The sequence below is a fragment of the Cyprinus carpio genome, chromosome B4, assembly GCF_018340385.1.
Source record: "Cyprinus carpio isolate SPL01 chromosome B4, ASM1834038v1, whole genome shotgun sequence".
Classification (NCBI taxonomy): Eukaryota; Metazoa; Chordata; class Actinopteri; order Cypriniformes; family Cyprinidae; genus Cyprinus; species Cyprinus carpio.
Genome location: NC_056600.1, coordinates 5303863 through 5331362, shown reverse-complemented (window position 1 = coordinate 5331362; position 27500 = coordinate 5303863). Strand labels below are relative to the sequence as shown.

Here is a 27500-nt window from a genome sequence, read left to right as displayed (position 1 = left end):
TGAATTAAATATTTTTTTCTGTAAAAATAAGTATAATCATCTACGTATTAAATGAGGATTTTGACTCTTCAAGACGTATTTCACTTTTATTCAGGCTAGTTTTTGATTCTACTAGAATATAATTTAGCAATTATACAATTATAAAAGCATTTTTTTGAATATATATATAGATTATATATATATATATATATATATATATATATATATATATATATATATATATAGATATATATGATTTAGTGATAAGCATTACAATACTATGTAGAATATATAATTTAGTGATGAAATGTGTTATAATATCATGTATGTAATTTGATAATAATAATACAATGTATTTATTATATATTATTATTATTATTATTATTATTATTATCATTATTTTAATTAAAATTAATAAAATTTACAGTTTAAGGCAATTAGATTAAAATATTTGTATAATTTGGTTTATGCATATTATTATTATTATTATTATTATTATTATTAATTATTATTATTATTATTATTATTATTATTTGTATAAGCCAAGCTATATAAATACTTCAATTGCATTTTTATTTATTTTTTAGTATTAAAAAAAATTGTTTTTTTTTTTATTTTTTTTTTTTTAAAAAAATACAATATTTTATTTTTGTAGCAGTTTGGAGGAATACTACGCTATTTTCCAGTAAGATTCACAATATCAAAAACCAGAGACATCAATGAGTAGTTCACCATGATGAGCTAAATACTACAGCAAAAATTTTGTTTTGGTAAAAAAAAAAAAAAAAATCTCAAAAAAACAAATACATGCAGCTTGCAGAGAGGTGAGACACAATAATCTAAAGTAAGCTAGCGAATGCAACGGACTATAAGTCCCAAGCCCTCCGTTACGTCCAACATCAGAAAGCTTCACCTGGAGTGTCTCCAAAATGTGGCTGACTGTGTAGACATCTTTGTGCACAGGAGCCATGAACGCTCACTTTGCTACAAGCAAATGCTCCTAACAAAGTATTAGAGTATCCAGGAGCGCTAGTAGTTGGTTATTCCTCCCCGGATGAACATTAGTATCAAACCAAGTGAAGAGAGGAATCATCGTTAGCGTCAAGGTCTGTTTCATCTAGTTCGTTCTGCAAGTGTGGGATAGCTTTGCGTTCCCTCCAGTTCCTCGTGCTGATTAGTAGTGCTCAACCTATCGAAGTCCCTTTTAACATTATGATGATTCGTTCTTAACATCCTTTTAGAACGAGTTACAGTTGAGATTTGGTTAAAGAGATGATTACAGATGATTTCGAGCATTTCAGGTAAGACTCTTCCCGGGCCAGAGTCTTATTCAAACACAGATTAGGGCTAGTGCAAAAAAAAAAAAGGATTTTAAGCACATCACTGCAGGCAACGCTAGTGCTAAAAAGGATTTTCACTGCAGAATTACTGATGAGATTGTAATTTAGTTCAGATTGAGGGTTAATCTGTGTCTGGGAATCAGACCCTCTACTATAAATACGGGATTAGTCATTATTTTTTGTGGCTTTTATTGCTGTTGTGTTAATTACTAAAGTGTGTCAGCAACATATGGGGTTGCTCTCTGATATATGGCTGTGACAGTTGTCAGTTTTAGATTAATAAATCATCACACATCCACTAAAAGTCACCTGTTCTGGTTAAAATTCACTGCAAAAATGTTTATCATGTAATGCGTTGACATTCAGACATTTAAGTGTGTCTACATACATTTTTGATTCCCTATGGTTGAGCTTTTGAAAGTGTATTTGTGTGTGTTGCCATTGAATTTTTATATTGGTAGTTCACCTTTTTAGAGAGGTAAGGATGTCTTTCTCCCTCTCTTTCTTGCTGTTTATCTATGCTCAGGTAATTAAAAACCAGAGAAAGTATTTTTCGGTCACTGAACACTTTTGGCTATGCTGCGGCTCAGTTAACAGCTGCCGTACACTTACCGGGGAAGGATTTGAGTTCTGTCAAGGACTGAATAATTTAATGTGCTGCTGCCGAAAACCTGTATAATTAATTCATCGGACCTACTTTGTTATTTTGGCTTGCGAATTTTAAAGTCAAATCGCACAGATAGGATGCAGCTGCATCTGAAACCCAGGGACGTGCAATTTGGGCTGTGAGGCTTTTTGGATGAACAGAAATGTTGGTTGATGGGATCGTAATCAGATGGGTGTCTCAAGGAGATGCACCGAACTCAAGAATGGCTTGAAGTTGTCATTTGATATTGTTATTCTGTTAGATATTGTGTTTGATTAGATTGTTTAATTAGATCCGGTTTGCTAAACCACCTTGTACTGCACTGATTGCACTTTGTTTTTGACTCACTAAACAGAATCCACCCATAGGAGTCATTCATCAGGGAATCGTTTGGACTATGCTTCTGACACTTTGTGAATGTGATTGACTAAACAGAAACAACTCATTGGAGTCATTCTTTTTGGTATCGGTTAGGGTTGGGCCGATAGACGATGCCATCGTCCATCGCCGATGGCTGATAGACATCACGTGTTGCGCCGGCATCGTGATGCCCCCCCACCCCGCCCCGCCCCTTTTTTAATGCACAATCGTATTTTAGTTTCACTATCACTTTCGAGATTCGTGATCGCACCTACTCTGTTTATACTATGGAGCAGCAGTACTTACCACACATTTTACAAGATTATATGTTTGTCAGTGGTACTGAGGATCTGCAAATCATTCCCCATCATTCTCAGTCATCTCTCATTAAGGGGGTCGCACACCGGAAGAGAAGCGCAGCGCCACGTCACGCCGTGCCACGCCGCGCCACGTCTTTAAAATTCGAACACGTTGTTTTCTACGAGTGTATGCACTAGGCCTGGGACGGTATTGAATTTTTCTTACCGCGGTTGAAAAGCAGTAAATTCCCGCGGTATTGCGGTAAACCGCAACCCGCAATACCCACCCCCCCCCACCCCACCACCATGATCGATGGACTTTCACTTTCGCACACACACGGGAGGCAAACGAATATAAGGAACAGGTTTATTTCAACTTTTTTTTTTTACATTTAGAACAGAACATTTAGAACAGAAAGGGAATGATGTTGAAATAAAAATTCTGCAAAACGAAAATAATAGGCGAGTTTACCCTAGCCTTTCATATTTTTTTGGGGGCGATATCAGATCTGATCGCAATTCACAACAGAGAGATCTGAAGATAGAGCATCATAGAAAGACAAACAAACAACATTTTTATTTATCGTATTGATCAGTAATAGATATTAATTTGCATGTTTATTTTCCATATTTTTACCTCAGATTAGGCTACAGTCGTCGTCAAAATCAAACAATCACTTAAACTATAACGAGCTTTTGCGCGCGAGAACAAGAGGCTAAGCAATTGAGCATAAGGAACACGTTTATTTAACATGTATTATTTCACATTTAGAATAAGAACATTTAGAACAGAAAGTTATGTCTGAAAAAAAAGTGCTGGCAAAACGAAAGGCGCTATGGTTTACATCCCAGCCTTCATATTTTTTGCTAGAAAAACTAGCATTGTTCACTTTGTCAGGTTAAGAGGGAGGCCCTGAAAGACGTAACGACGTTACCTGCAGCACCTGAACACACGTTCTGAGGGAATGCTTGTAGCGCAAATGGTCATATATTTTCGGGCTACTTTGGAAAGCAGAGGAATCGGACACTATTGTCCCGCCACCAGACAAGAGGGTCTGCCATGGGAATCCAGGGCTTCCTCCAGGCAAAATACCTTCTGATCTCTGTGTCACACGAATTCTCCTTGGGGGCGGAGTAGATGTTTTTTCTTTTTTTTCCCCAAGTAAGTCAGCCAGATTCGGGTTTTTTGATATATTACTTATTAATATCTGATTTATATTTATATTACATATTTGTACTGTTTAGCTATATGAATATTTATATAGATATGTACGCCATGTGTGCGCTTTTTTTTCTCAGTGGTTAATGAAGGCTATTTAACGAAGGCATATAGAGTAATATAAATATGTAGACATATAGGCTAAATTAATATAAATATGTAAAAATCTATAAATATATATAAATATTGTTTATATTATATATTTTTACATATTTATATTTATTTAGCCTATATCTGTGTGCGCTTTGGTCTCAGTGTGGTCAAGGCTTATAATTTAACGAATACTATTTAATTTAACAAAGTGTCGCTGCTCACATATTGTGGTTGTTTTTTATTTATAAATAAGATAAATATAAATAATATTTAAAAGTTAAAAAAAAACAATGACGGTATTGTGAGCAGCGTTACCCTTTGTTAAATTAAATAGCATTCGTTAAAATATAGACTTGAACCACACTGAGACCCAAAGCGCACACGAGATATAGGCTAAGTTAATATAAATATGGTAAAAATATATAATATAAATAATATTTATATATATTATAGATTTTTAAATATTCTATGTTAATTTAGCCTATATGTCTACATATTTATATATTATAACATGCCATGTTTCGATGGAATCGTAGCTTAAATGCGCAATTGGTCGGCTGCGCAACCACGTGAGAGAATTGTGTTAAGCAGAATAAGCAGCACGTGCAATTTAAAAACTGAGGTCCGCTTTTGTGGCTTTCTCATGAGTCATCGCCTGTATTTTATGCTTTAGTAAAATGAATGAAATCAATTATATAGGCTACAAGACATTACACAGGTAGGCCTAATAGTCCAATTACAAATGGAATGCTATTAGCCTATTAGAGGGTGCACATAGATTACATTTTTTAATCTGATTAATCTCACTGTAATCTTGGAATTAATCTAGATTAAAATGGCTCATTTGACTTCTGCCGAAGGCATTCAGATGTGCAGGCCAATGTGCTTTTTTTTGGGATTTTTTATTTTTTTTGTGTGCGGTGATGATGGTTACAGGTTTAGACCCGCGGTAGGCGTCACGTGACCGCGGTATTGCGGTAATGCGGTAACCGTCCCAGGCCTAGTATGCACACCGGCGGTGCCATTCGGCATCTGTCCATGGCGCCCAGCTATGACTCAGGACGCTGTTCAAATTCCTGCCGCGCCACAGAGCGACATCTGCATAGTTTTATATTAAATAAGCTGGAAATTGAGCTCATGCGTATAGAAGGTGCGCGTCCGGTGTGCGATACCTCGAGATGTCCTAGACGCGGCTCAGCGCTTCTCGTCCGGTGTGTGACCACCTTTACACAGTGTCTACACCGGACGCAAAATTTGTCGTGTGGCGCCGAGTCGCATCAGCTAAAGTCTGTCTAATTTTGTGTCAGCAGGTCATAAACAGAATGCGGCAGCAGTTTACTGTCAGGGATTTGTGGTGTCATGCCACGCTGCATCCAGTGTAGACAGCATCACTGATTATACTGAGTTCTATTGACTGATCTATATATAAAGAATCTCTATTATAGATCAGTGGTTCTATAGTATTTTAGTATTTTGTCACGCCGCACCGCTCGCATCCAGTGTAGACACGGTGTTAGGAATCGTTAGTTGTTTTCCCTTATAAGGATTCACGCTTCGGGCACACCTCCTCCAATCCCCCCGTCGATGTCATCGTCCATCGCAATGTTTCACTGTAGACATCGTCCGATGTAGTGTTTGAAGAGGTCGCAAAATTTTTGTTTTGGTGGAATATTTTGGGACATCTGTATGTTTTTGTTTTGGTTGTATTTACTGGCTGTCATTCATGGACAAAACTGATGGCACTTTGAATCCTAAGAATCATTTGTTTGGGAATGTACCAGAGTTTCTGGGTGCTCTGTGCATCTTATAAGGACTCTATCATCATTATATTCTTATAACACACACACAGAAGTTTTCAATTAGGTCAGAGCCTCTGTGTGGGTATCCCAGATTGGCCTGTGCCCCATAAAAGCATTAAATCCACTGCAGAAATCATTTCTGCTTTGTGATCTCAGGCAGGTGAGATAACCTCATTTAACACACCTATCCCATAATCCCCTCTGAGTGGAGTGAGCAGTGATGACATCATTATAATAGATATGAGAGCTTTCATGGCGTTTGTTTTTGTGAGGAATGCTGATTACACAAGACGCGTCTCTCTTTCTCTCTCTCTTTTTTTTGACGTTTTCTAATATGCTCATAGTCTTGTCACTTCTTCTTTTCCTCTCACATGTCAGTCCCCATCATTTGGTCTGCTTATTTTTAATTTCTTCTATATTCCTTGACTTTTTTTGGCTCAGGCAGTCTTGACTTCAAATCTCTTAGCGTACGTGTTCATCAAAGCGAGTCTCCTCAGGTGAGCCTTTTGGTCGAACGCTTAAGCAAGAGAGTCACGTCACTTTTATTAAATCTTCCCACGGCGTTGAACTTCAGAGCAATCTGGCAACCCTGCCCTTATGAGCTTAAGTTGAGGTCACACTAGGTTTTGAGGATCTGAAATTACTTCAGATCCCACAATACTGTAAACCCGGCAGCTTTTACATTTGTGCACTCTTTGAATTCAGCCAAAAGGTCAATCTGGGATGTTTACATCTACCATGGGTCAAATGTCTTCGCATTATAAAATTTTAGCATCACAAATGTGTATGACTGAAAGGGAATGGTGTATTTTTTTCTGTGTTTGCTTGATTAAATGCATCATATATAGACCAGAAATATCATTTTGCAACACCAGTGTAATGCACTATGAACATAAATGAACATTTTTATTTACTAAATAAATAACAATAGAAACATTTAAACTTTCTAAATAACATTAAGAAAGGTTAACAAATGCTGTAATAATATATTTTCATTTATAGTACGTTAGTTAATGCATTAACTAATATTCACTAATGAGACCTTATAGTAAAGAATGTGATTTATTAATTTTTTTTTAGTTTTAACTGAATAACCCTGAGTTATTGATAATTAATTTTATTTTTATTTTTAATTTTTTTTTGCAGTGCTGGCCAGTTTTCGAGGAATGGTGCAGCATGGCTTGCCTTTGGAGATCGGTGACACGGTGCAGATCCTGGAGAAATGTGAAGGTACATCATCACTGATGTCAGCCCACTTTTACATTTATTTCAATAGTATAAACCCTATTTTAGTGTTTACACCAGTTTGGACCAGCTTCATTTTCAAAATGGTTAAGATGGACAATGCTGGTCTGTAACTAGCACAAGCTGATTATTGTGGGTAGACCAACTTGACAAGGATGAAAGTGCTGAAAACTTGTAATCAGTGATAGTTTTAACTGGTCATTTAAGCTCACCAGCTGATTTAAACCGCCTAAGCTGGTATGGGCGTTTTTTTCATGTCAGCAGGGTTGCTTGAGTATAATGTTGCCAGATTGGTCTTGAGGATTTTGTATTTTGAAGAGAAGAGGTTTTTGTCAAGAGTATGTTTTTTTTTATGTGGTGAGCATTTTTGTTCCCACCAGGCTTCTTAACCAGCAGGACTTCCTTTTTCATTCAGCTTTACTAGGAAGTCCATGCAGGTTGAACGGCTTCATTCATTCAAGAAGGGCTGCAACTAACAATTATTTGGATATACAACTAATATAATGATTATTAGAACGATTCGTCCACTATTCATCCAAATTGCACTTCAGTTAAGAGGTTGCATTAGGCATGTGCTAACTAGCAGTACAGACAATGAAACAGGGTTAACGTTAAATGTATTTAAAACATATGTTAATTGAAATAAAGCTGAAATAAAAATATAAATATTAGACAGAAAAATGTAAACTAAATGAAAATTAGCAATGTTTTTGACAAACTGTGTTGAAGCACTAAAATTGAGCACTAAAACTAGAAATAAAATGACTGATGAAATAGAATGACACCTCTATGACTCAAAAACAATGGACTGAAAACTAAAAATTAATTAATCCTGTGTAGTTTAGTTTTTTTATTAAAAAAATGACAAAAGCACAAAACAAAATTGAAATGACTACCATTATTAAAAATTAAACTAAAATTTAAGTGAAAGCTGAAAATATTAAAAATAAAAGCTATTTTGTCAATAAAAATGTCAATTATTTATAATATATATTTATATTAATCTATAATATATAAATACTAAAATAACACTGCAGTGAAAACATCTTTACTGACTTTCAATGAATTATATGAAAAAGGAAAAAAAAAAAATATCTAAATGTATGTGTATATATATATAGATTATATATATAATATATATATATATATATATATATATACTATCAATTTAATGCATCCTTGCTAAATAAAAGTATTAATTCCTTTAATTTCTTTCTAAATAAAAATGAATAAATAATAATAATTCATTCATTCATACTTAAATGGTTGCGTATGTTACAAAAGCTTTCAATTTCAATGTTATTAAAGTTCAAATGTTTCTTGAGCAGCAAATCTGAATATTAGAATGATTTCTGAAGGACAGAAAACCGTAATTTAATAAAATGTAAAAATGTTTCACAATATTACTGTTTTTTCTGTATTTTGGATCAAATAAATGCAGCCTAGATGAGCAGAAGAGACTTCTTTGAAAAACATTTTCAAAATCTTACCGATCTGAAACTTCTGAATGGTAGTGTGTATATATGTGAGAGAGTTTGTGTATTAGCAAGAAACCAGCTATAACCAGTCAAAATGGAAAGTCATTCTGATCTGAGAGGGTCTTTTCATCAGGGTAGGCTTGATTTGAGAAACTGCTGACACAGAGACACCTGTACCACCACTCATTCTTCAAGTAAGCGGGAGGATTTGAAACCGGTCTTTTTTGTGACCCGCACTCAACTCCTTCGTTTCCTGTTTCCACCCTTTGAAGACACACTCCTTTGTTCTCTGGGTGCACACGTTTCCTGTTTTTTTGAGTAAGAGAGCTGGTTTCGGGTTGGAGAACACTAGAAATGTTGTGAAGGAGAACACAAATCTTAGCAGTAGATATGAAACTACATAATCATTAGTTCCTGACTGACTGCAGGTGATAATCATCAGATCAAGGGTCCTTTTTCTATATTCCGCTGCTATTATTACACCATTTACCGTCCAGAGGCCCCCTGTTTTCACACCTTTAAAGTGTGCTGCTCGGCTGTTTATCAGTGCTGGAGATGTTCACATCTGTGGTAGTGCAGAGTCAAAGTGATCCAGAGGTTGACAGTATCTTGTTGGTCTCAGCATTGCTTAGTCTCAGTGGTGTGTCAAACGAGACTAAGTTTGGTTAGTTGGCCAATGTGTTAGAATAAAACTGATAGAGTGGGTGTCAGTTGAGTAAATATCAAAATATGCCTCTAAGTTCCTCCAGTAAGTGATAAAACGTGTTTAACAAGCATTTGTATTTTATATGCTAAATCTTTGGTGAAACAAATGCTGCAATTGCTATATTTAGTACTGTGTGGTTGGATGTTTGAGATATTAAATATGTTTTAGTAAAAAAGAAGCATTTTTAATATTCATTCACTTGACTCGCATATCTAAGCTCTGTCAGATTTATCGTACTTAAAGGGATTTTCAAAAGTGAAAATTCTGTCATTTACTCACCCTGAAGTTGACGGTAGAATTTGTCTTGTATAGTTTGTTTTTCATAGTGTTTTGTCCATAGTGAAAGTCAATGGCTAAACAATTGATGGTTGCTATTGATATAATTTTTTTGTGTTCAGCAGAAAGAAACTCATACAGGTTTGTAACAAATTGAGGGTGAGTAAATGATGACACTGTCCCTTTAAGTAAATAAGCATAGTTTTATCCTTTTTTGTACTAATTTAAGGACATTTCCAACATTACTTGCTGTGTTTTGTTCGATAACATCCTATGAAAAGTACCTTTATGATGAGGCTCAGTCAGGAAACATTTGGCTGATATTAAAGATGAAAGTGACAGAAATGATTCGTGTTTCAGGTTGGTACAGAGGATTTGTCCTCAAGAACCCGAATGCCAAGGTAAGCAGCCGTCTCTGTCGTGTCTGTGTGGATGCTGTTTTCAGTTTCGGAAATATCACAGCTATACCGTCAGCCAAAACGCATGGATCAAAGACAATATCTTGCTTTATTTCTGTCTGTTTGCTCCCTTGATTCTTAGTAGGCTTATTAATTTTTTATTTTGGTTTGTTTATCTGTTTGTCTATCTTTCTTATTAGGGCATTTTCCCATGCAGCTACATCCATCTGAAGAATGCTAATATCAAGAATAAAGGGTGAGTTTAAGGAAGGAACAACAAATACTAAGTCATTTAGCTTGCTCGTTATGCTGTTTCAGTATTTATTGTAGTAAATCTCCCACATGGAAACATTGAACTGGAGTTTCGGTGATATTAGTAATATTTGTGTAATCACTGATATCTGGCATCTCTTTGTAAAGTGCAAACATGCACATTTTACACATCTGTTCACTATTGTTACTGCAGTACAGCCTATAGTTTAACCTGTAGCTTGCAGTCTGCAAGAAAAAATCACTCCATATACCATTAACCGTCTAATTTGATTTGGATTTTTCAATAAGAAAAATGAAAAAGGTTTGTTTTTTGATTTATTAAAATTTAAAAAAAAAATTGACCCTTTTGGCTGGTTTTGTGGACCAGGGTCACACACACACACACACACACGCACACACACACACACACACACACACACACACACACACACACACACACACACACACACACACACACATACATATACATATGTGATATATTACACATGAAAAAACAAAACAAACTGATGCTATATTCATTTCTAAATTTATTAATTAATCACAAATGGGTAAATGCAGTAAAATCATGGTAATAATAAAACTTTTATAAATTGTTAACTTTTTTTTTCATATTCACTCATTAAAAGTTGCTGATCACATACAATATGGTTTAAGTTGAAAACTATTTAGTTTATTTAATTTTTTACAAAGTAACCAAATGAGCCAGAATTTAAAAATCATATACAGATATTGAATGCATTATGAGGTTAAAAAATAACTAAAATTGTGGCAAATCAATACATTTGACTTAATTGATTAAAACAAAAATCGCCCAGCCGTATTTCATACATACTGTATCTGGCCATGTAATTGTTTTAGCTTCTTCCATATTCTGCATACATGCAATATAATTGGTGTTCTGGATTTTCTGAAACCATATTATGACATGTTGTTGGTGCACAAACATCTGTTGTGAGACTTCGCTGCCTGAACATAATGCTAAATGAATGTATCGACGGAGAACAGAAGGAAAGTGCCAGCGCTCCACTGTACATCTGCTTTCTCCTTTGATTAACGAACAGTACAGCATCTGTGGCAGAAGCAGATGAGGTGTATCTCATATCTGTTGCGCTGTGTACCGCCCACATTTGACTCACAGGCAGTTCGAGACGGTGGTGCCGACCGAAGACTCTGTCATTACGGAGATGACGTCCACCCTGAGGGACTGGGGCGCCATGTGGAAGCAGCTCTTTGTGGTAAATACTGTTTGGGCAAACACAGCAGTCCGCCCACAGCCAGACGCTGGCTTCATGAACTCTGGGTGCACAGACGCTGTCGGGCGGAATATATTAATGTATTGCATTTAAGTTGTTGTTGTGGGTGGGGGAATGTTTTCTAATTATTTTTACACCAGGTCAAATTATTCTTACATCAGGAGGTCTACAACAATATAAACCCCTTATTAAAACTGTATCGTCAACATTTCACGTTTATCTTTCCCATCTTTTATTTATCCCCAAAGAAAAATGAAGGAGATCTGTTTCACAGACTGTGGCACGTGATGAATGAGATTTTGGACCTCAGACGGCAGGTTTTGGTGGGTCACCTGACCCATGACCGCATGCGGGACGTCAAACAGCACATCACGGCACGTCTGGACTGGGGCAACGAGTGAGTACGGTATCACCTGTGTGATGTATTAAAGCAACAAGGTTAATCACAAAACAACTGTCACAAATATGAAAGAAACATAAGTGTACCATTAAGTTTTTTTTTTTTTTTTGGCATTTATTTTTGTGACGGTTAAACGTATTTGCATTCAGATTCCTTTTACCGTAATTCAACATTCTGCATTCATTTGATTTAAAATACAGTAAAAAGATCAAAATTGTGATTATTAATTTTCTTTATTAATGCATATTTAAATGTCTTTTATTCTTGTGATGCAAAACTGAATTTTAAGCAGAAATTTCTCAAGTCTTCAAAGTCACCTGATTCTTCAGAAATGATTCTAATATGGTTCTCAAGACACATTTCTTCTTATTATCAATGCTGTAAACAGTTGTGCTACTATTTTTGTTAAAACACATTATAATAAATAGAAAGTTTAAAAGAGATTAAAACAGTTTTTTTGTTATATAAATCACCAGTAAATCATACTAACCTCAAACTGTTGAACAGTAGTGTATAAAGTTAAATATTTATATATCTTGGTATTATTTGTTATCAGTTGTACTGTATATATTTTATGCTTGTTTAAATAGAAGTAAATTAATTCATTCCAGTGATTATAATGTAATAGTAATTACCACAGAGAATATTGCAAATTACATAAATACTCCCTCATGTAAAATATCTGGACATATGGGCCTAAATGTTTTTCATTTTTTTATGTCATGATTTTTTGGGGGCCTAAAATGTGTCCCAGACTTTTGTTTGTGAGATTAATTTCTTCCATGAGATTTTGTCCTAACCGGCAGTCATAAGCAGTAGGATCTTGGTCTTGGTCATACAACAGTTTATTAAAAACCAGATACTTACTGTTTGGTTTTGATTGTGTGACTATATGCAGCATTTTCTTTTGCAAGATACGGTGAAACATGTTGGACACTGACTAGTAATGCTGTGTTATTTCCACCTTTCACAGGCAGCTGGGTTTGGACCTGGTACCCAGGAGGGAGTTCAGCATGGTGGACCCGGATGAAATCAGCGTCACCGAGCTGTACCGTCTGGTACGTCTGTTTTCCTGCCTGCCCACAACAACCGCATTCCTCAGTCTATCAAAGATTTCACTTCATCCCCGATTTAGCCACTTAATCACATTCTGTTAAACGCAAGAGGCCTGCGATGAAAGCCTCACGTGGTCCCATCAGCTCGAGTAACAGGCCCCATGGGAAAAATGACAGTAATTCTGAACCGCACAGACAAGATACACTGCAGAAAATAACAGCCGTCATGGATGTGGAAGTCTGGTCGCCGGCCGGAGGGTTGTTGTCAGCGGGGAGTCTCCACTGTGACATAATTGAGTTATGTGGAGCATTACCTCGGCTAAACGTGACCTGAAGTGTCCCAGTACTGTGTAATGTAATGTAATAACCCTCCACTGGCAGCCGGACTCCATTGCCACACCATGTCTCTGTGGTTTATGTGGCGCTCTTTGCCATCAGCTGCATATGCGATGAAACGCGAGGTGGATGTTTGCAACCTGCTTATTGCTGACGGCCAAAAAAATCATTTGAACTCAAAAGTTATAACCAATCTTGTTTAAACTTAGAACTGGCGTTTATGATGAATGACTGTCGAAGCTAAAAAGGGACGTTTTTGGCAGTGGTTATTGATTTATTTGGGTTATTTTGTGCTATGATGGTCTAGTTTAGCTGGGGTTGAATAGCGGCGTTTGGTGTGTGTTTAGACTGAGCTCGTTACCTGTGACACATACCCAGAGTGCTGTGATGAATAGTGTGGGAGTGAATCAGGTCAAACAGTCACACCACACACACTTTAATTAGTGCTGAGGATTCAGACGGCAACCAAAAGAGTGTGTGTGAAAGAAACTGTCAGATTGAGAGTGGGAGAACATGGCAAGAACTATAAATGCACAGTAAATCTGTATCAGCCAATATTATTTTTAATTTATCATTCTGATTTAGTCCATTTTAGAACCAGATATCATGAATGATTTCTTGTTGGTTTGGTTTGGTTTGGCTTGGTTGATTATTCATGATAATTATTACCCCACACACACATTATCAGAGCACAGGTGGTCTTTGTTTGGAGTTCTTGATGTGAAAGTAAGCGGTTTAGAGTCCAGAGCCTTCCGTGATCTGACCCGACCTGCCAAACAAGGAATAAAGTCTTTATTGAAATTCCAGTGCTTAATCTTTTTAGCCTATTCATTCCCATTAAAACTCTGTAATTTGAGCTTCTGTTAACGTCATTTCTCGCAAAGGAGGAACTACTGCTCTCTTTGACTGATTTATTTTTTCAACTTTTATTAATGTGCTTCAATACCTTTGTTTTTACTCATACAACACCTTACAGTAAGTTAAAATATAATTTGAGGATGCACTTAAAGTATTTACCCTTTATTATACATGTAAATGTAAACATTTGTTTTAAATTCATTATATATATATATATATATATATATATATATATATATATATATACATACATACATACATACATACATACATACATACATATTGTTTATTAATTATTGTATCATTTTGTAAAGTATTATAATTATTTGAATATATTTTTTCATAATTATAAGTTATATTATGTATAATACTATTACAGTACTATTATTATTATTACTACTTAAAATAATTATTTCATAATTGTAACAGTAAAAATATTTTATTACATAAAGTAGAATATTTTATTTTATTTTATTTTGGATGCAATTTAATTATTTACCTTTTTACATACCATAATAATTTTACATGACGTTAGTGTCTCATTAAATGCATTACCTTATAATACACTATAATTTATTACATTAATTATTGCATTATTATGTTCATGCATTTATTTTATTTTGGATGCAATTTAATTATTTACCCTTTTACTTACCCTAATTATTTTACATGTGTTAGCATTTTATTAAATGCATTATTTTAATATGTTATTATTTATTATTATTGTTATTTATTATTTATAACATTATGTTCATGCATTTAAAAACTATTAATATAGCTTTTTCTATAATTGGAGACATTTCATTACAAATTCCTCCTTTTCTGTTTTGCTGGGGTTGTGGGTAATATTAACCCCAGCACAATCAGCACACCACTGACATACTGTTTTTAACATATCTTGGGACACATTAATCCTAATGACTGTCTGTTTACTTCAATAATTGCTTGCAAAACTTCCAATGCTAATTATCTGCGAAATACTTAAAGGCCACATGCCATTTTTTTTTTTTTTTAATTAGTTGCTATCATAATAACTTTATCATAATAAGTATGATAATAAATGAAAGTGTTCATTAGTGTTTGTCTCTGTGGTCTTCATGAATACACACAGACAGAGCATATGCACTGCCTGTTGACCTTTTTATATTTCACATCACGCCTGTTCACACCTCACTGTCCTCACACAGAGATGTGTGATCAGAATGTGGTGCGGTTCAATGAATCTACACATCCAGTAGATGATGCTCCCATGTGAGAAGTGTGCTTGTTACACAACAACGGTGTGAATGTGCACTTAAAATAAGCATGCGTGCAGTGATGTGCATGTGAATTTGACATTGCACTCCGTGGTGTCATTGCGAAGAAAGGAGCATATTAACTGAAACAAATTAGATTTGGCTGGCTGTAAAGGAGTCGTGCTGTGAACATGGAGCCGCTGGAATTCAATGGAATATTCAGTGCGTTTCTGAAGACGTTAAGCACAGCTTTTTCTGCTTTTCTTGGTGTTGAAAAAGAGAAACACAATGCTAAGTTAGATCTTTACATGCATTGTGTTACTGGGTCACTTTTATGTCTTGCTTTGTTGAAAAATGGATGCATCACCTGTAATGATCTGTATGTGTTTGGATGCATAGATGGAGAATCGGCACAGAAAGAAGGAAACTCCGACTCCTGTCAGCACACATCACCTGTTTGTCCATCTGAAGAGTCTGATGAGCTCAAACCTGGGTGAAGAGCTGGAAGTCTTCTTCTTCATCTACGATAGTCGAGAGAACAAACCGCTCAGGTGTGCATTTAACCAGTAATTTTTACATGCTTATAAATGTATTCAAATGTCAATTTACACTCATACACAACTGTTCAAAAGTTTGGGGTCAGTAAGTTTTTAAATGTTTTTGAAAGACAACTCTTATTCTCATCAGGTTTGCATTTATTTGATCAAAAATGCAGTAAAAGTATTCTTTAATGAATAGAAAGTTCAAAAGAACAGCAGTTTAATGGAAGCCTGTTTCTGCTACAGAATAAAAAAAAATACAAATAAAAAGGTAATTGAGACACTACTTCTGAATTTTTCTTACAAAAGTGAGTTTGTGAGTTTTTTATTTAACAATTCTGAGAAAAAAATAGAATTGCAAGATATGCTTTTAAAATTCAAATTTTATTTTATGAAATTCTGACTTATTTCTTAGAATTATGAGTTTACGTCTTGCAATTTATATTTCTCTTCCCACCATATAATAAAAAATTAAAAAGGTAATTGCGACTTTTTATCTCACAATTCTGACTTTTTTCCTGCAGTTGTAATATTATATCTCACAGTTTGGATTTTGTTTCTTTGTATCTCGCAATTCTGCATTTATATCTCACATTTCCGAATTCTGTAAACTAAATTGTGAGATAAAAACTTGCAGTTACGGTTTATTTATTTATTTATTTTTAATCCCGTGGCCTAAACAAGTTTTCATAGCGTTATTGTAATAAAAAGTATTCCTTTTATGGAAAAATATCCTATTTGTATCCAGGATGTGCTCGTCAATCATAACCTCATTACGTGTACTTCCTCCTGTGTTTGTTCCTGGCCGCTGCCAGACAGATGAAAAACAAATAAACAGTTTTCATCAGGGAAACACACCTGCAGTGGAGGCTGTGAGAGCCTACAGACGGTTGTGTGTGTGTGTACCTGTTTATCTCATCTAATGGTTAATTACAGACTGTAACCATCATAGCAGCTGCTCGCTGGCGTTTGTCAGATTGTCTCAGTGTTTTCTCTCTGTCCCTCTGTTCATTGACTGAGTTTTTTTCCCTCAGTTCCTGTCTGTAGTCTTGAAGGAGAATATTAATGTGGCTCTGATCCATCACCGATCTCCCTACCTGCTTAGTTGGCTGGTTTCCAGTTAATTATTCATCTTTTTTGTTTCTATATGGAATGGAGGCCCCTGTTTTGTCAGCCTCTGCCAGACTTGCCTGCGGCTTCAAATCTGCTCAATGTCCATCCTGACAACTCCTGTGGATTTAATCACACTGCTGCCCAGATTCCCCAAAATCACTAGGGCCGCATCCCAATTTGAATATTTTACACTAAATGCATTTAATGTGCTGTTACAGACAATACTGCACATTACTGACAATAGTACGTACTTCTGAGTATGGAATGAACATCTACATTTGTGCATTTAACATTAATATTTGGAGATACCATGTTGTTGCATACTAGTATTACTTTTGTTTATTTTTAACTTATTTAATTTTTATTTTTACTCATCTGTAATTAAGCATCTTGCTAAATTAACTCTCTTAAATTATTACTTTTAGGTTAGTAGTTTGTATTTTATTCTACCTTTTTTTATGAAAATCATAATGTTATATAAATGTATTATTATGTTAATTTATTATATGCAGTTTTCTATTTTATAATAATAATTTCTAATAAAGTATATTTGTATCATATAATATTCTTTTTTGATTTTTATATACTATTTTATTATTATTAATAATTATTTATGATTTTTTTTATAATACATTTTATTTTTATTTTATTATAATTTCTTATAAAGTATATTTGCATCATAATATATTCATTTGTTATTTCTATGTACAATTTTATTATTATTTATAATGCGTTTCTAAAAAATAAACAAAAAGGGTTTCCAATTTACAAACTAAAGATATTTTTTTATTTTATTTTTATTTCATTTATTTTTATTTAATTTTAATTATAATTTCTTAAAGTATATTTGTATTATATTATATTCATGTATTATTTTATATACTTGTTTATTTTTATTCTTTATAATTATTTATAATTAAAAATTATGTTTTTATGTATCTCATGTTTTCTAATTCACAAACTAAAAGTTGAATTCTATTTATTTTATTTTATTTTATTTTATTTTATTTTATTTTATTTTATTTTTTATTTTATTTTATTTTATTTTATTTTATTTTATTTTATTTTATTTTATTTTATTTTATTTTATTTTATTTTATTTTATTTTATTATGTAATGTAATGTAATGTAATGTAATGTAATGTAATGTACTGATCCTGCAGAATTTCTTCGGCTGGAGTGATTCAGTATCAGTCCTGGTGTTAGGCAGCTCATGTTACCAGTTATACCCATTTCGTCTAGCAGTGCACGGACAGCAAGTGCTGTTACAAAAAGCCAAGGATGCTGTTTGTATTCATTTTTCTTTAGACAGTCTGAGTGCTGCGACCAAAAGCCCCTTGTGTCAGTGTGTGTGAAAGCGTCTATCTGTGTTTCATTTCATTTCTGCCACAGGATGTTTACAAAGTGCTGACTGACAGCCGTCTGGGTAACGGCTCCCCCACTGTTCCCACGGGAGAGTTTTGTGGCACGGTTAAAATATCCACTTAGACATACAGGGATCACTTTTCCGGCCATGTCGATTTATCCAGATTTATCCGGAGGGAGACGGGGGCTCGTACCGAGTCCCATTTGAACTTGTTGTGTTACAATCCCTGGCATCAAGGGAGGAAATATCAAATTCTGGGATGAGAGAGAAAGAAAGCCGCCCGTCTGTGTGTTATGGAAATGTTGGCGTGATTTCTGCCGATAGCAATATCCCAGTGTCCACAGACGCCTCTTCAGAAAGCCATTGCAGCCCTGCAGCTGCGTGTCAAAGGCCAAAACAGCCTTTGTGCTCCTGCCTTTGGTGATGGGACGCTGGGATCACAACAATGCACAGTTAATTACATGGTGTTTGTGTGAAGGGACTGTTTAATACAAGTCTGTGCATGAATGTGTGTGTATTCCTGAGCGGACCGGACTCAAAAGTTTTGTTCGATTTCTATTGCCAGCTATTGTTCTGTTGGGATTTATTTATAAGGCTGCTCGTCTTTTTATCATGGAGCTGTGAAAGTCATGTAACTGGATTGTGAGTTTGATGGGTAAAGGACATGAGTGTCTGTCCCGTTATTCTCTTGTATTGACAGCTCATTTTATTTTAGTGGTTTTTTTTGTTTTGTGTGGGTGTGTGTGTGTGTTTTATTTGATGATTTGATTGTGAATTCATTTGACTTGTACTTTGTTTTTGTTTTACAAAACATGATTATACCATAATATATATCCAATATACATATTATGACCATGGTACTATACTATGATTATTGTCCCAAATTTATATTTCATTTTTTACATGTCCAAAACCCTGGTAATAACAAAGTACATTACCAAAAAACATATTACTGTTGTACATGTCCAGAAACATGGTAGTAGTGCATATAAAAAAACAAACAAACAAAGTATTACTCCAGTGCAAAAAACTTCATTGCGTTAATGTTCTAAAATATTTCATTTCATTTCATTTCATGGTTTGTCACTTGTTTGTTTTAATAGCATGCTTTACTTAACAAATTCTTAGTTTCTTGACAGTTATGATCTGCTATGATAACCCGTTTTATTTATGAGATTTTGTTCGGTAAATATTTTATTAGGCAAAGTGAATTTAACAGCATTGTGTTTGCTGTGCCAAAAATTATAAATGCAGTATTTTGTTCTCACAGACTTTAAAAATGCAATTGCTTGAGAGCTCTGTGTTTTTAAACAGCAGAATAAACTCATTGTATAAACTGAAAGCATTTCTCTTGTTCTCTCTCTTTGTTTTACAGTGAAAGGTTCTTTGTTAAACTCAATAAAAACGGTCTGCCCAAGTTCCCTGAGAAGACTGAAAGACAATGCACACTTTTTGTGGTGAGTGTTGAGATGAAATCAGTGGCAGAGTTATCATGCAGAGTAATCTGTGCTGATTAACTGTGGCTGATGTTTTATTCAGGATCTGGGCAGCGGTGACCTGAGGAAAGACGTGTATATTGTGGTACACATCATTAGGATTGGTAAAAGCCGATATTTCTCCACTGAATAATTACTGATGCCAAAGAGCCTGCAGGCGTGTGATGAGCACTGATTGTTTTGTGTGTGTGTGTGTGTGTGTGTGTGTGTGTGTGTGTGTGTGTGTGTGTGTGTGTGTGTGTGTGTGTGTGTGTAGGGAGGATGGGTGCAGGAGAGAAGAAGAACACGTGTAATGTGCAGTACAGACGTCCATTCGGCTGTGCTGTGGCCAGCATCGCTGATCTTCTCACTGCTGACTCCAAAGATGACCACCTGCTGAAGGTCTATGCGTAAGTGACCCCCCCCCCCCCCACACACACACACACAAACAAACAAACAAACAAACTGCATAAAACCTCAGGACTAACCAAGTCTGACTTCCTGGCATCAGACTTACTCTTTCCCCTGATTGGTCAGATTGGATGAGGTTGCCTAGTCAACGTCATGTTCAATAATCTTCTTCTATAAATATAAGGGAATTTAAAAATTGTGATGATTTCATTTCAAACAGTCAGCCAGTGATTTTATTCAGAATGCATAAGGATTTGTTAAGTAAATTATTAACATGAGGGTTTGGATATAGAAAATTGTATGTGCATTTTTCTTTATACATAAAATGTATCTCCTTTTAAATATGGCTACTTTTTTTAATCTTTTGTAAAAGGTTTAACACAGTTTGTGCCATGAAAACAGTATTTGATGATAACATGGCATAAAACACACACAAATAAATAAATCAATAAACTGATGTTTATAAAGAAAAAAAATATTATTATAAAAATTATTAAATTATTATTTTATATAAATATATTTATAATATATAAATATATTAAATTATTAGAAAATATAAATATTATAATTCTAAAATTCTAAAAATTAGAATTCTAGTGAATTCTATTTTTTTAATTTAATAAAGATAATCAGCCAAAAGTGTTATTCAGAAAGCTTTCTGAAGAATTTATTTAGTAGTTTGTCAACAGGAAAACTTTTTTTAATCTTTATGTATTTATTTTTTATCTTGAGTAGACACTCTTTATATATAAAATTTGTCATTTTAAATGACGAAAATTATTTTTATCTTTTTTAAAACCAGATTTGATTACCATGAAAATAGTCTTAGATGATTTTTGTTTGATTTAATTGAAATTATTTTTTATTTTATTTTTTAAGGTTTGTTGTATTTTGTTTTGGGTAGCAAATGTCACTAGCTAATAACTTTGCTTAAGAAAAACAAAGTTGTCTTTGTCCTTATTTTTATAGCTTATTTTCTCTATTCCACAATCAAAATTGAAGATGTTTTCTGCATTATTGCAGATTTTTCTATGCAATAATAAAGTATAATGGTTGTAATCTAAAGAATTGGTACCTGAAATACAAATGAAAATTTGTCTCAACAATCTGTAATATTGTGGCCTACTTTGCACCGGACAGCAGACAGATGTGTTTGGCTCTAGATCTTTGGTTCACTCACACATTATCAGCTGGCTCGTGGCCAGTCCTTCAGGCTATTAATATGATTGCTGTTCTTTATATCTGTGTGTCTCTGTGATTGAATCCAGTGCTCTGATTGTCCTTGTTTTTCTGCAGCTGCAACACAGAGAGCGACTGGAGTCAAATCCACGAGAACATTATTAAGAAAGTCAACTCTAGATACAACCTCTCAGGATCCAACACGGGTAACGAAGCTGTCACAAGTCAATTACTGAAAACAGTTTTCATAAATGGGTCTGCCCACGTTTACATTCAATTACTGAAAACAGTTTTCCCCCATTTTTTCAATTACTGAAAACAGTTTTCATAAATGGGTCTGCCCACGTTTACATATCAGCGTTTTTTTTTTTTAATGTCCAGTGACTTGGTTACATGAAAAGAGGTTATTTTTTGTTGTAAAGGTCAGAGAGAGGCTGGAAAATGGTCACGAAAACCCCAATTAAGATGTTTTAGGTGCATGAAACTTTGATAAACATTATAAGTGGACTATAATTAACATTGTATTGTATTATGTTATAAAGTGTATTTCCCCTTAAATTAAATACCCCCGTTTTCATCATAATGCTTGTGTACGCGGTTCGCCAGCAGTGGTGTCTGGCGGTGCTATAAAGATGCTCGGCTCTCCCAGAAACCTCATTTGCATGATGACTCGAAGTTAATAATTTTAGATCTGAAGAAGCATGAAAAGACCCTCAGGGTGGCTTATCCAAACAGCTACACATGGTAATACATTTCATTCCGTCAGGGAAAAAAAGATATGCACATAAAGAAGCACAAGCATCCAGATGGTAGATTTGCAGCTTTTTTTGCGTTTTCTGCATTTTCAGTGAAGATCTGGTAATTGTATGCAGCCCCTCCACATCCGTTGTTGAATAATCACATCACCAAAGCAGGGAATTCATTAATTATGACTGACTCATAGTCATTTATTCAGCAAACAGTGAGCAGTAACGCTCACAAAAGATGCATTTTGCTAAATTTCAGATTTTATCCAAATGAACGAAGATATGATTTCTGCTGATGTATGAAATTATTCAATGCAGGTTTGTTAAACGCCTGCTCATGCGGTGGAAATGAGATCACATCCTTACTATGATACACACTCATCAGCTGTGACATTTCTATTAGATTAATCTCTACCACATCAGTTACGCTGAGCAGAACAAAGAAACAGCTTTATCAGGACCTTATTAAACATTATGATAATGATTATGATAATGGGCTGAAAACAAATTAATTACTTGGGCTGTAATTATAGAGCAGTGTTACATTAGAGAGCACTGAATATGTATAGTACTTGTCAAAAAAATCTAAATTTTGTTAATTTAGAGCCAATAAATCGAAATTTTGTTCATTTAGAGCCAATTTAATTTTTCGAAATTTTGTTTGTTTTGAGTTATTTTAATTTTAATTGAATTGCATTAAATTATTTAATTAAAATTAAATTGAATTAAATTTTTTTTTTTATTTTATTTGTTGTTTTTATTTTTTTATTATTTTTTATTTAAAATGTTTTCTTAATTGGAGCCAATCTGAAAGGGCATGGCATTTTAATTTAATTTAATTTGATTTAATTTAATTTAATTTTTATTTCAAATGTTGCCTTAATTGGAGCCAATCCTAAAGGGCTTTAAATTTTAATTTGATTTGTAATTTATAATTTATTTAGTTTATTTAATGCTAATTTTATTTTATTAACATTTTTAATAAAAAATATTGCCTTAATTGGAGACAATACTAAAGGATTTCACAATTTAATTTAATTTAATTTATTTTATTTACTTTTTTTTTATTTAAAATTGCTTTGATTTTATACTCAACCTTGATATTCATAAATGCATCTTACTTATATAGTGACTTAAATATCTTATCCATTATGCATTCAAATCATTTGGATAGAACATTTTATTAACCATTGTCTTCTAATTGCTGAGAAGAAAATACACATTAGTAACATAACATTTCTATTTAGGTAGGTTTAGATTGGCTCAGTTCCCAAGTGCACACTCTGAATCTGTCTGTGTGATTAATGAAGACGTTGTGCGAGCTCAGTAATTGAATAATTCTCCAATAATACTTCTCTGACCCTGTGCCATCAAACAGCGATTATACAGCATAAAGCCATTGCCACTGAGTATGTGCCAGATGAGGTTTATGATCAACCTCGGCGCTGCTTCTGAACATCATTAGGAGCTGCAGGAGCACAGACCCTGATGCATGTTTGCTTTTTTTTACTGTCATGTACCGATGGCCTGTTGGATTGTTTTTTCATCCTAAGCCACCTAGTTTTCCAAATCTCTGCAAAACTCAGACCTGACTGCTCAGAAAACAAGGAAAACATTGGAAAACAGGTTAAATATAGCCGGAAATAGTTTTTATTCCTATTTTAAAAAAAAATTTTTTTCACTTTTAAATTGAAAGAAAATGTTGAATTTAAATGATTTAATTCAATTTTTAAATAATTTTATTTCTTTTAATGTTTATTTTAATTTCAAGTAAATAAAATACTTTCAATAGTTTTAGTGGATGTTTTTATCCATGTTTTATGGTTTTATAATAACTCTGAAAGGAGATGATTTTATGTAAAGTTGCAGACGGTACTTGGCATGGATCATCTCATTCATTTTCATGTGATTAGAAATTTGACAAGAGGCAGTTCTGGGCTGATAATGTGTTTTTCGGTTCATCACATCACTTTCACATCATAACATGTGAATATTCATTACTATTGTCACAAAAGAAGCACAGTTTATCCAAATGCAAACCACTCAGATATTAACCAGAAACACTGCCAAAACTCTTCTGGACAGAATACAGTTAGGCAAAATTGGCATTTATCACAACCTCTCAAAATAAGTGAGTCGAGTGTGGGAGGATTATTATATTCAGAGCTTTCTAATGAATATTCATGTGCTCCCCATTGAATACCTGTGAATATTCATCATGTGCAGGTGCAAAGTTTTCTCAGTGTCGGTCTGTTGGGTAAAGGTCCATTCATTAAGTGATTGATTCAAGAAAGCTGTGAATAATCATCTGTAATTAGCCCATATTATGCTGTGTTTGTTTCAAAATTAATATGACTTTGGATGTGTGTGTTCAATCCAGGTCTGGCGGTGGCGCTTCAGTTGCTGCATGGCGACATCGAGCAGCTGCGGAGAGAATACATGGTGCTCTTCACCAGAGGAGTGTCCATTACCAAAAAACTAGGCTTCTCTGATGTCATCATGCCAGGTGAAAAAATCAACACTTGATTTTTTGCTTGTATGCTTATATACATAACCATTCAAATGCGTGGGGTTGGGAAGTTTTTAAATGTTTTTAAAAGAAATCTCCTTTATGCTCACCAAGGCTGCATTGATTTGATACAGTAAAAACAATAATAATGTGAAATATTATTACAATTTTAAATGCTTGTTTTCTGTTTGAATGTATTTGAAGATGTAATTTATTTCTGTGATCAAAGCTGAATTTCCAGCATTATTACTCCAGTTTTCAGAGTCACATGATCCTCCAGAAATCATTCTAATTTGCTGATTTAGTGTTAAAGTACCGTTTTATTATATTATCATCAGTGCTGAAAACAGTTGTGCTGCTTCATATTTTTGGAAATATTGATCAATTTTTATTATTCTTTGACAAATACAAAGCTTAAAAGAACAGCATTTATTTAAAATAGAAACATTTTGTTACATTATAAAAGTCACTTTTGATCAATTCAATGCATCCTTGCTGAATAAACTGTTATTATTATTTTTTGTAAATAAAATTTTACTGACTTTTGAATGGTAGTGTAACTTTAAGAAAGAAAATGACATATTAAGCTGAGATTACATTCTCTCTAATATGACTTATGTATACATTAGACTATCAGCATAAAGTCTGGTCCACTAAATAAATTAATAAATGAGTAGTGTTTCGGCAAGTTATCGATGTTAAACATCAGCAGTGCACAAAATGCATATAAAAATTTAATTTGAATCTTTACCATTTAAAATGACTTAAAATAATTGGTAACAAATCACCTCCTCCATAAATTTCTAATTGTAGACTGTAGAAAGTTTCTCCAAACTAACAAAACTACGGGAAAATATGAAAATGAATTAGATATTTATTTCGATTTTAGAGTTTTTTTTTTTTTTGGAGTTTATTTTGATGTTATATAATTTAGCCTCACTCTACTTTGATCTTCTTTCCCATCAGACTGATAAAATTCAGTTTACCTTGACTCTCATAAATTCCACAAAGCCAACCAGACTCTAACTTGCAAGTGCAAGAAGCTCTCACCATTTTTGTGTGCGGCATTCATCAGGCAGTCTGTGTGCGTCTGAGACTATTTTCTCCTTCGGTCTTTCCATTACTGACCCAGATGTTTTGGTTGCACAAGCAGCCTGTCTGCTGCCTCCTGGATGAATGTGCTGTCGCTGGCAGTAACCCTGCCTTATGGCTGCCCGGTTTATTATTAGTTCTTTGCTATAGGCTGATCTTCTCTTCTTTCTCAGTGTGTACATATATAGTCTAGTTTCCATCTTCCAGGAAACTCACTTTGATTTTTTTCTGATTGTTGCTACAGCAACCGTTATTTGGGCATTAGTTGGCATGACTACTGGTTTGAATTTGGGTCTTGAAATAGGACTGCACTCACTTAAATGCATTACACACATACAGGAACCCACACTTCCTCTGCTCGGTTCTTTGTCCCCTTCGTTTGCATGCTTTAAAGACGTGACCCGCAGCTCACAGTGCATTTTAAAACCATGGTGCATGGGACAAAGCATGCAACTGTGCATGCATCTACATATATCTTTAGTGTCAGGAAATAGACCTGTGCTTGTTTCCTCGATATGAATGTTCATTACCTACTTTTTGCCATAACATTTGCATTTGCACCAATGTGAAAATGTGCATGCAGAGCTGTTGAGGTGAGGGTGTCGATGCACGGTGGACCATGAAGTATTGCAAGGTGTGAGCATGTAAATACACTTCCTGTGTGATAGATAATGTGTTCATTTGTTAGTGGCCTTATCCGTGTCACAGTATGCACCTGCTGAGGACATTTGGGAGAGATGAACTTTGTGTTTGTGCTCCTCTGTCATAATCGTGATAAAACTTTCCATGTCTTAACATTAGCTCATGGTGCTACACCTGAAGTGTATGGTATTAAACCTGCAACATTTTCAAATCACGCAGCTTGTTGAGGAGAGATGTGTTTTTGCGTTTCTGTTCAATCGATGTGAAGTGCCTTTTCATTCCAGAATCAATTCGACTCTCAGAAATATGAGATAAAGCTTGAGTCTTATTGGTCTGTGGGTTTTTCTGCTGAGCAAACAGCATAAAAATCAATCTACATGGTAAAAAGTCTTTAGATTTTTTTTCACTGTCTGCGTGAAGGCATTCATTGGGACTTATGGTTTTATTTTAACATTGAAAATCCATGCTGAAAATGCACTCTTGGTGCAAATCTTGATAAGGGTTCTGGATTGCAAGCAGTTCGATCCCATTTGAAGGCGATTTAAGTCCTTCAGAGTCACTGATCAAAGCATTGTACCCGTAGTTACTCTAGAGTAGAAACTAAATAGTAAGACTGGGCAAAATGTGTTTGTGTTTTATATATATATTATATATATATATATATATATATATATATATATATATATATATATATATATATATATATATATATATATATAAAACCAGCTTTTATTATCACAGGTTCATCAAGTTTTTTGAAATTTTTTCCATCCTCGATCACTTTTAGTCAGCTTTGATGAAACTCCTCTGAGCTAGCACGTCTTTTCAAAGTGAAAGCTGCCTTGTCACTTGACCTATATAGATCTATAGTATATAGAGCTATATACTATATATATATACTGTGTTACTATATATATTATAATATATATATATATATATATATATATATATATATATATATATATACACACACACACACACACACACACACACACACACACACACACACACACACACACACACACACACACACACATAATATATATATATATCATACAGGTGCTGGTCATATAATTAGAATATCATCAAAAATTTGATTTATTTAACTAATTCCATTCAAAAAGTGAAACTTGTATATTATATTCATTCATTACACACAGACTTATATATTTCAAATGTT

General features: G+C 34.1%; 1 protein-coding gene across 1 annotated transcript in view; it reads left to right on the top strand.

Moving 5' to 3' along the window:
• dock4b (dedicator of cytokinesis 4b) overlaps positions 1-27500 on the top strand; it is a 100393-nt gene that overhangs the window by 28151 nt on the left and 44742 nt on the right. Inside the window, 12 exon segments of the mRNA XM_042722751.1 lie at positions 6882-6965; positions 9801-9841; positions 10039-10094; positions 11250-11346; positions 11613-11761; positions 12738-12822; positions 15648-15799; positions 19642-19723; positions 19806-19866; positions 20019-20151; positions 21449-21537; positions 24458-24641. Of these exon segments, the coding sequence (XP_042578685.1) occupies positions 6882-6965; positions 9801-9841; positions 10039-10094; positions 11250-11346; positions 11613-11761; positions 12738-12822; positions 15648-15799; positions 19642-19723; positions 19806-19866; positions 20019-20151; positions 21449-21537; positions 24458-24641 (1213 nt within the window).